Here is an 11220-nt window from a genome sequence, read left to right on the forward strand (position 1 = left end):
AGGTTTTTTTTGGGGTGGGAAAATGTTTGTTTAGGTTGCAATAAAATCTAGGAACAATAGTATTGGCCCAGTGACTAACAGGCAGCATAACGTTGAATTTTCTAGGCCCAGGTTTAAATCTATAGCTGCTTTACTAAGCTTATTTTTAAAACTTCCAGTTCAATTTTCATTTTCAAGAAACTGAAAGTTCAAATACTGGAAGCATGAATTTAGAAACTTTTTATTGAAAAAAGGTAATCTAGAATTTTCCTGGTTTTTATCTGAAAACAAAATTATAAATATATAGTTCAAAACAATCTAGCATTCTAGATGTGGGGCCAGAAATATTTGATCAAATTGGTATATGCGCAAAAGTTAAAAATAGTTTGCTAGTACTTTATTTAAATCATTATGTATTAATATTTAAACCCAAGCCCAAGCCCAATCAATCAGGGGAAAAAATCCACTCCATTTACCTGTTGAGATTCTTGCAGAAGCAAAATCAGTTCCATTCGTACAGATGCCAAGCCTCCACCATGAGACCCATGGAGGATGCAATAACTAAGAAACATTCGCAAAAGTGATTGGTATTTTATAAGCCAGTGTCTTCTTTGAATATTTTCCTTTAGTTGTATATCTGATAGGTCTTCAGTTTTCTCATTTAAACAATTTTCACCCATTACTGGGATAATTTCCCTCTGAGAATCATCTGCTTCAATATTGTATTCACATGTCTTCTGAAGGGCTACCACCTCCCTTTCAAGCCAATTATACAGCTGGTATCTTAATTTTCCACCATCTACTTCATAGCCAGTGGATAATGTTCGAAGTTCCTCTGTAAGAATCTTCAGGCATGCCCTAAATTTCAGCTGAACAAAAATTATGTCTTCTGATGAAGCTAAGACATCATTCTCACCTCCTGAACTGTAGGTTTCAGTGCAGCTAGAGTTAACTTCATTTGTTTTTTCACCTGTTATCTTCTGCAAAGGTTTCATTACAAGGCAAGAATCCTCACTTTCCTCATCTTTGTCACTGTCCCATTTTAATTCCAACGGGTCATCTTGGAAGACTGCAGCTGGCTGACTCCAATCAAGCAAAGCATCAGAAACTGAATGTTTGTCTGGTGAAGCATCTGATAATGGCCCTAAACCATTTAGCACTGGTTCTGACCTGTCAGTCCTGAAAAACTGGTCATCTTTCAATTCTACTGGCATTGGAGAAGAGGGTGAACATTCTTTACTAGTGTTCCTTAAACTAAATGTTCTTCTTAAACTCTTTGACTTTTTGACCACTTTAGGCATCTTCGATAATACTTCTAAAGCCAACATGGGACAGCCAGACTTCAAATGAGTATATGCTGCAGTAAAGAATAATTTTCTTTCCTCTAAATTGATTTCATCTGCCAGCCCCTTTTCTCCTGTTACACATATCCTTGTGGAAGATAAATCAGAAGATCCAAAATGGCGTCTCAGCAAGAGAGGATGCGTCCTTAGATAATTATAAAAATTAAATACCGAAGGGCTACAGTTTGAGAAGCTTCCTTCATCTAGAAAGGTATCATATGAAAAAATAATGAAGAATTTATTTTCTAAAAGAAATAATTCCGATATTGTCTTGCTGTCAATATTATGACACATTTATACCCTAAGGAAACATAGATACCCCATGTATTTTAGGAACATGCAAAAAAGTCTAACCTTTGATAATGTTGTTCAATATGTCTATTCCGCTTCTTAACATGGCAAAGTGATTTATCATGAAATGGTTAAGACTTTTCCCTCTATTTCCGCTATATATTTTATTCCATCACAGTATGGTTCCTTAACATTCATTGTTGTAATAATCACAGAAAGCTTCAAGATGATGCTTTGGAATAACATTGTGACATAGTAAAAACAAATCAGCACCTACTTGTGCTTCTGGTAGTATGCTTCATTTAGATAACATTTGATCATTTCAAAATCACCGTTAGTTGGTTTGGAGGCCACAGTTCTTCATCATTCATGAGAACCACCGAGGATAATATGTAGAATATTACTTATTACCAGAAGAGTTTGTTTAATATTTTAAGGCTAAATATAACATGCACACATACCTTCATCATTCAAAGTGGGATGGCTTAAAAGAGTATCAAGAGCATGACCATACTCTTCCAAAATCCAGTAAGCCATACTTCGGAGAAAAGGATCAAAATGTGGCGTTGATGGACTTTCAGTAGAATGAGGCTTACTTCCCAGAATTCTCTTCTGAAGAATTGATTTGTAAGTACCAGATGTTTCAAATTCTGATTCATACAGTCTTGCAATTACAAGAGCTAGCTGAATGTCATTTAATTTCTCTAGGCAGACCTGATTAAAATAAACAAAGGAGTGATTTTTTAAAAAAAAGATCCAATCAGAAATAAGTAATACAGAGCTGTTTTAGTCCAGGATTATGTATGCAGCCATCCAGATACCTCTGGCGTATTTACAGATAATATGGAGGCTTAACCTTCTGCTGCTGTTGTTCCTTTAAAACTGGTTTTTGGGGCATGATGCCTACAACCTAGAGATAATGTTGCATCTTCAAGACCAATACCCTTTGATAAATCTGTCCTTCACAAATTTCTCCTACCCCCTTTTCCCAAACTAGAGTCCCATATAGTCTTGCCTTTTCTCATAGGGAAAATGTTCAAGACCCCTATATCATTTGATTACCTTCTTATATTTGGTTTTCAGCTTTTTCATATATAGCAGTTAAAAGAGTACATGGGGCTTACATAAGGAGGATGGCTCATGCTTGATTTGATGGCACCATGATTATACTCAGCCTATAACCAGTTTGGCCAACCTATGGCACGTGTACCACAGGTGGCACGTAGAGCCATATTTGCTGGCATGGCAGCCCTCACCTCTGGCTGGCACGCATGCACCGGCCAGCTGATTTTTGGGCAGATGGGTGGGCACACACGCGAGTTTTGGCACACCTTTAGAAAAAGGGTAGCCATCACTGGCATATAGCAATAGCACTTATACTGCACTCTGAGTGGTTTACAATGTTAGCATACTGTCCCCAACAACCTGGATCCTTATTTTACCAACTCTGGAGGGATGGAAGACTGAGTTAACCTCGATCAAACTTCAGGCTATGGGCAGAGTTAGCCGGCAATACTGCATTTTAATTACTGAGCCATCAGGGTTCTTTAGATTGAAAATTTCTCTATTCTGTATTAAAACATATTTTAGCATTCTATACTTCTTTTGTTTTGTTTAGACATTGAACAAGGCTATTCCTATTTTCAATCAGTTTTAAGTGTACTACCATATTTATATTCATTTCTGACAGAGCCATATTTAGATGAAACTATTAAGCATATAGCTGGACTTGAACATAACATTCAAATCTGCTTGTACTATTAAAACATTGGGTGTATGTAAATACATTATTAAATGCATTGTAATCTCTTTCAATAATCTGAAGAAAACATTTTAGTTACCTCAATGGCATCTTTTAAGTGACCAGCCAATAAAAAAAATGCTGTAGAATGTTCAAAACGTTGCTTGCCTAGCAATGAAAAAGCATTCTTCAGTGCTGCTTTACGCCATCTGTCCTCAGTAAAATTGTTTCCAAAGAACTGTGTCATTTTAGTATCTTTTAGGGACCTGCCAATGTAACCATTTATAACAATTAAGTCACAATGTATAAAAAAGCTGAATAATTTATGTTTATCAAACAATAAAACACATGCTCTCAGATTCCAAATGGCATATTTTAAAAATCAAGTTGCTTCTAAAATTCCCCATGTGCAATTAGAAATGGTCAATATTTAACTTGGGTTCTATGCTTATGATAGAATAAAAGTGCTCAAATGAAATGCCATGGCTAAAATAAGTCTTCAGAAGATATTGAAATAAGGCACATAAAATAATGTTTCAAAAACTTTCAGTAATTATAAACTGCTTGATAAAGATTTTAAAGCTGGGAGGATTGCCCAGTTAAATTAAGGTCCTATGTTCTGCTCTTTAAGAGCATGAGAATTCACATTCAATTATGTCTTTGCATTCCCTTCATTTATATTGTTTTAAACCAACAGTTCTCAACCTGTGGGTCGTGACCGGGGTCACCGAGGAGCCTCCCGTGGAGAGGCTGGCATGAAGTCATCCCGAAGGGAAGGAGCGGCTCGGGTTCCCCGTGCGGTGCAAGGTGTGTGTGTGTCCTCCACGAGCAACTCAGTGTCGGGAAGAGCTCCAGCCCTTTTCGTGCGCGCAAGCAAAATACCCTCTTGGGCCAGGATCAAGGTGGAGGGGATAACTCTCCTCCCGCTGTCGCCATTGCACAATGAGGTGAGTAACTGGGTATGCAGCGCAGGAGATTCCTCAGCGCCAGACTGTCAGCATGAACCGCGGTCCCCTTCATGTTGGCTTAGGAAGGATAATGGGGAGCAGCAGCAGCAGCTGGTTGGGTGCAGGGAGGGAAGGGCTCCAGTTCTCCTGTGCTACACAGGACTCTCCTTGCACAGGGCTCTGGAACTCTTCCCTCTCTGCATCCAGAGACGACTGCTCCAGCTCTTTCCTGAGTCAACACAAAGGGGAGCGACCTGAGTCTGGCGCTGAGGAGTCTCCTGCGCAGCGCAGCCAGCTACTCATTTCTCAGTGGTGGCAGGGGAAGGAGTCGTTGTCCCTGCCGCCGTGATCCTGGCCCAGGAGGGCATTTTGCTTGCACGCGCAAGAAAGAGATGAAAGAGAAAAGGGGAGAAAGAGAGAGAGAGAGAGAGAGAAATGAAAGAGAGCTGGAAGGAGAGAATGGAAGAGAGGGAAAATAGAGGGAAACAAATTAGAGGGAGAAGGGGGAGAGGGAGAAAGAAATGAAAGAGAGCTGAATGGCGAGAATGACAGAGATGAAAAAGAGAGGGAAACAAATCAGGGGGAAAGAAAGGAAGAGAAAAGAAAGAAAGAAAGAAACTAACTTTCTCAGACCTATGATGAAAGCAATGGCAAGCTAGATCTTTTGCTGAGAAAACTGCAGTTTGCCAGAAGGCAAAAATTGGAAGCAAGTCTGATTTTTTAAAAAGAAAATAACAGAGATGGCAAAAAGAAAATGCATCTGAAGATAAGATTATTTATAATTTTGGATAATGTATTATATTCTCAAACTCAAAAGAAATATATGTATGTATGTATGTATGTATGTATGTATGTATGTATGTATGTATATATATTTAGAGTTACAACCCCTGGTATGCCCAAATATGGGAGGAAGATTACTACTTCCATTCTCTGTCCTTCGGCTTGTCACAGGAGACCATCCAGACAGAAACCCAATATTTTTACTGTTGCCTTTGTTACATTTGTAACAAATACACACACACACACACACACACACACACACACACACACATTGCTGTTACTACAATCTTGTCAGCTTCTATCCTTAGAGTTAATTATGAAAAGATTACAGAGAAGCAATTTCCTACAATTAATAACTTTATTTTGGATTTGCTATCATATTCAATGAGAAAGAAAGAAAAAGAAAGAGGGAAAGGGAAGGAAGGAAAGAAAGAAAGGAAGAAGAGAAAGGAAGAGGAAAATAGAGAAAAACAGAAATGAGAGGGAGGGGGAGAGAAGAGAGAGAGAGACCCTATTCCCACAGAAAACACTGAGCCATGAAACCTTGGTAGGCATGTTGGGGGGGGATGTCATGTGGCTGGGTGGGAGTGATGTTGAGTTGGCCACACCCATCCAGGTTTTGTGGTTCCCGGTGTTACATAGTAGCAATGAAAATAATTTTATGGTTGGGGTCACAACATGAGGAACTGTATTAAAGGGTTGTGGCATTAGGAAGGTTGAGAACCACTGTTTTAAACCAAACTTTGAATCCAACATTTTAATCCAAATTTATTTATTTATTTATATTTATTTATTTATTTATTTATTTATTTATTTATTTATTTATTACTTGAATTGTTTTATGCACCCCATCTCATGTAACAGTGATTTCCTGAACAGAAATCACTTTCATATCACTGAGGATTATTCTGTTTCTGTTTTGTATCTGGTGACTCATATCTGGCTAGATAGCACTTAGCCTGTGCTTTAGTTGAGGCTCTATATCCAGTTGTTTCCTTTTATTATTCTATTTTTCTATTAGATGGCCACAAAAGTACAGCCTCAAGAAAACTAGTTGCAATATATATTGAATTAAATTCTGCTATAAAATTGTACCTGTATAGCCCCCAAATTACAGTCTTCTTTTTCATTGCAAGATAGAAAATGGCTGCATCCAGAGGGTCATTGTTTCTTTGAAAGGCTGCTTTAGCGACCTAAAAGGATAATAGTAAATTTTGTGGTTACAAATGTAGTATTTTGTCATAGTTCTTTTCAGAGAAATTTTGAGGAATTAATGAAATAATTTATTTGTATTGTTTAATACACAGAAAAAACTAAACCAACTCTTATTTATAAAGCATACATGATTTTTCTTTAGAGATGAAATCATTACTTATAAAAAGTAAACTTTATGTTGCATGTGGATAAGAAATTTACCTTCCCCAGAGGAGGATTGGGCCTACCTGATTGGGAATTATACTTCCAAGCAACAAACTTGATGTGGATTAAGGAATGGATATCACTAAAAAATTCTAGACTATTAAATGTAGAAGGTCATGATTTACTCTTGGGATGGCATGCTTTCTTATGGTATAAGGGAACTAAAGCATATGGCTATTTTAGAAGATACTATATAAGGGAGACTTTGTTATTAAACTGGGAAAAGGTAAAAAGATTACACTACTTAAAAATTCCAATCTGGATATCAACGATTGAAGCATTTTCATATCCAATAATATATAAAAAGGAACAAACAGTTAGATATGTTGAAATATTGAATGCAGAGGGTGAACTCAAATCTATCCAAGAGCTGAAACAAGAAGGGATAGAAATGAATTGGTATTCATATGTACAGATACAATTTAAATATAATGAAGATAGAAAATCCAAAGGTTTTTACAATAAAATGACTTAGATAAAATTTTAACAGGTACTGATGAAAAAGTAATTTAAAAACTATACGGATATTTATTGGAGGTTAAATTACCAGAAGAACAAGTTAAAGAAACTATGATAGCTTGGGGAAAAAACTTTGAGTATGGGATTGATTTAGAGAAATGGCAGAAACTGGTCTCAAAATTATAAAATGACAATGTCTACTGCATATAGAGAAAATTTGTATAAGATGTTTTACAGGTGGCATCTACACCCAACCAGAATTGCAAGAATGTCCAAGAATAAATCAGAAAAGTGTTGGAAATGTCATCAGATACCAGGCTCATATTACCACATATGGTGGATTTGCATTGAAGCTAAAAGATACTGGACTAAAATCCACATGTGGTTGGAGAAAATGACACACAAACAAATAGACTTCAAACCAGAGGTCTTTTTATTGGGGATCATACCAGAAATCTATAACAAAGACTTAAAATATCTGATTGTAAACGTGTTAACAGCAGCCAGAATCGTATTTGTAAAAAACTGGAAAAATGAAACAATACCAAAACAGGAAGAAATTATTCGAAAAATAATGGACTGTGCTGAAATGAGTAAATTGACACTTGAAATTAGAGAACAAGAGGATGAGCAATTTTATAAAATATGGGACTTGTTTTATCAGTGGCTGGGAGAAAAAACCTGGAAATGAAAAATGTCTTACTTATGTTTTAACTGAAGGAGTTAAATGATAACACAACCATGCTGTGAAATAGATTAACAACAATACAATGAAAAACTGATATATCTATGAATTGAATATTTTAGAACTTTTTGCTTTAAAAAGGATAAGGATTACAACGATTTTATGTATATTTGATAGAGGTTTGGTGATATAATGTATAACCTTAAGAACATATTACAATGATATCTTGTTGTTGATACATAATTTTAATAAGGGAATAATTAAAAAATTGGTATATATATGTAGCGACCACTCAGAATATTTTGTTGAAAAATGAAGGAATAAGATCTCCGTTTGAAGGTATGAGGTACAAGGATAACAATGAACATAAGCATACTTGATAGTTGATTGGTGGAATTATGTATAATGGAAAATAGTGATATATAAATATAAATGGTTAGTAAAAAAATATATCTTTTTTTCCCCACATGGGGATAATATAAAGATATACTGTTATTAAATAGATAATCAAGAATGTAAGGGAACTATGATTTATTGGAAAAAAATAATACTTCGTAATTGAATGTATACTGTACAATGAAAGGGAGGTATTTAGTTATACTAGATGAAAAATCTGTGATGGTAAATGTTATTCGAGAATATGGATGTTAAAACACCTAAACCAAACGACATGTTGTATGTGATGATGCTTTTTTTGTATGTGCATTTTTTTTGGTTTTTTTTTGTGTTTTTAAAATTGTTGTCTGTATGTATTGTTTGTGTAATAAAAAAAGTTTTTATTAAAAAAAAATTACCTTCCAGCAAACCTCTTGTATTTCATGCTTAGTGTAGAATTAGAAAACATAGAACAGGAATTTCCTGTTTGTACTGTATTGTGTAAACATAGTGTATGCTGTGTGTGGATTTTGTATGTTTGTAAATAAATAAAAATATAAAAAAGAAAGAAAAAGAAAACACTTTCTCTCCTTTGATCAACTGCTTGCATGAAATCTCATAAACTCCAGGGAATGCGTTTCTGATAGCTCATAGCTACCCTGCTAATGCTTATATAAAGAGCTGATAAAATATGAGAAAAGCAAAAGCTTGTCTTGATTGCATTCATGCCTGGTAATTTTGAAACTTATCACCAGATCACAGAGTTATGATCATTTTCATCTTGTACTTAAATGGCTGAGGACCCCATATCCGGTCATTGGGAGCTCTAACTCACCTGAAGGAATCTAGGAATAGTTGAACAACTTACTAAAGTAAATTCAATTAACATTTCTGCCACTTAAAACAAATAAAGCAAAGTAAACCTTGCAGACATAATATCCATATAAATGAAAACATATCATGAATGGGCTAGTTCAAAAGAAGTGTCTTTCCTTCAATTATCTAGGTGAGATATTCTAGTAAGAAATCTCAGCAAGGGGCATTACTTTGTCTACCTTGGTTGGTTTTGATTAAAAGCAGGTGAGTCTTTGTTTTACTTGTAAAGGAAAACATTTGTAGAGTTGTAGATTGGAATTTTGTAACAAACATTATAATTTTTCCTCTACTGATATCAAGGAAATGATATGGCTGTGTCCATGTAGTTATCAGGAATCAAGCTTAACGTAAAAAAGACTTTACTTTTACTTTACAAAATTATTCATTGCGTGACTCAGCAGTTAAATAAATATAGAAGAGGTTTTCACTTTAAGAGTAAAAATAGTAAGTCCTCTTTAGTTCATCTGGCTGTTCACTGCCATTTCTTAAAAGTATATCTATTTAAAATAATTAAAATTTTTGTTTCTACTTATTCTATCCCTCTTTATAAAAATAAAGCCATATACAGTTATATCAATAATTTCAAGTGCAAACTTCAGTTCTGTTCAAGGCAAAGTATTTGTCACATTGATTACTTTAACATTAATCAACTGATGTAAATCAGGCAGACAAAAACAGCCTATTACTGTTATCTGAAGCCATACTGAATGATTATATGAGAATTATAATATGTGACTACAGAAGATGAACTATATACAAGCCAATAGTAACAAAAGTAGAAAAAATGCTTTTCATGGCAGCATTCCTTTTCAATCTTCTTTTTAACCTATATGAAAAAACAATAACATTCTACTTAAAAAAAATCTGAAAAAAATGCACTCTATTATTTGAATGAAACTTACAGCAAGATACAAGCTAATTTGTTATAAATTGCCTTTACCTTCTCAATGCATCTGCGCAAATTATGGGTATTTCGAACCCACCATCCTATTCCCATAGCTCTAAGCTCTGACCATGTTGGATCACCTTTCTGTACTGCAGGAAGCATGTTTAGAAGTTCTTCTTCTGCAATAGAGTGAAACGCCCAGGCAAAATGACTCGAAGACAAACCTGAAATAATCACAAATAATTACTTTATAGTTATTTAATTTACTTTATAATTGATAACTATATTACCTTAAAATATTTAGTGATTATTTTTCTGATACTTTTTTTTTAAAGTTGGAAACATGAAGTAATATGCAAAAACAAAATCATGTTGTCATAATTTGTGTGAGTAATTAATGACTTGCAAATAGCTACACTTAAAAAGTTGTAAAACACAAAATATTAATTGTTGTGACTCAGCAGATGTCTTCTGTGAGTCTTTTCAGGATGCAAGATTAACACTGTAGCTGGGGCTCGCGAGTGGCGTGTTCTGGGGATTAAAGGACGGATGGTGTCACGCCCTGGTTGCAGGAGTCAACGTTCCTTGGTTCGTTCAACATTGATTGATCATCGGTCGTGGTTTATGTAAGATACACTTGGAGAAGTGCTTTGTTTTCCTGTAACCCTGATTCCAGGCTACACTTGAAGAAGTGCATTGTGTGTAAGGGTTTTTGTTTGGTATTTTGTTATTGCGTTAGAGACTTTATCTATGTTATTTTTGGGCTCGCAGCCAGTCGGAGCCGAGAACTGATAAAGAGAGTTCCTTTTAAGTTGTTTGCCTGTCGTCTGTTTAACGAGCGGAGAAGGGTGGACAGAACAATTAATTAAGTCTGTATGCCACAAATAAAACAAAAACTTAGATCCCTGTACTTAACTGTTTAAAAATACATCTATATCCAGAGACTTGATGATATTACCCTAGAGCCAAAAACAGTTAGAAAAACCTGTAGTATTCAACTGTTCAGTGTATTATCTTGATTATCAGCACTATGCCAAAGTTTCTCCATCTGCAAAGGTCACATTTCCTCAGAAACAATCCTAATTATATCTAAAATATTGTTCTATTTTGCATTAGTGCCTCACAAAGACTAAAGAAAATATTTACCTTGATATAATAGCTGAGGTCTGTGAGCAGGTGGTACAGAAGTTGTCATAAAAGTGTGAAGACGAACTGCCAAAAGAAACTTCAAACCACATTCGTCAAGTGTTTCTCCTCCTATGAATGAAGGTTTAATCTATAAAATGAAGCTCTTTAAACAAAACTATGACTATTTGCCACATTTTCCATTATTTTTATATATGTAAGTCTTACTTGTTAGGTAAGCGTAGTTTCACAATGTAGGGAATGGGTAAAAAATGTATGTACTACAATGGATTTTAAAGCAATCAATAATT

At 35.1% G+C, this 11220-nt stretch overlaps 1 protein-coding gene across 1 annotated transcript in view; it reads right to left on the reverse strand.

Moving 5' to 3' along the window:
• Positions 1 to 11220, reverse strand: part of DMXL1 (Dmx like 1) — an 80694-nt gene that overhangs the window by 34652 nt on the left and 34822 nt on the right. Inside the window, exons 19-24 of the mRNA XM_032212789.1 lie at positions 10931 to 11041; positions 9839 to 10008; positions 6180 to 6277; positions 3455 to 3620; positions 2075 to 2327; positions 456 to 1525 (exon numbers count right to left, since the gene is read on the reverse strand). Of these exons, the coding sequence (XP_032068680.1) occupies positions 456 to 1525; positions 2075 to 2327; positions 3455 to 3620; positions 6180 to 6277; positions 9839 to 10008; positions 10931 to 11041 (1868 nt within the window). The remainder of the gene's footprint in view (positions 1 to 455; positions 1526 to 2074; positions 2328 to 3454; positions 3621 to 6179; positions 6278 to 9838; positions 10009 to 10930; positions 11042 to 11220) is intronic.

Source organism: Thamnophis elegans, chromosome 3 (assembly GCF_009769535.1).
Source record: "Thamnophis elegans isolate rThaEle1 chromosome 3, rThaEle1.pri, whole genome shotgun sequence".
In the NCBI taxonomy this organism is placed as follows: Eukaryota; Metazoa; Chordata; class Lepidosauria; order Squamata; family Colubridae; genus Thamnophis; species Thamnophis elegans.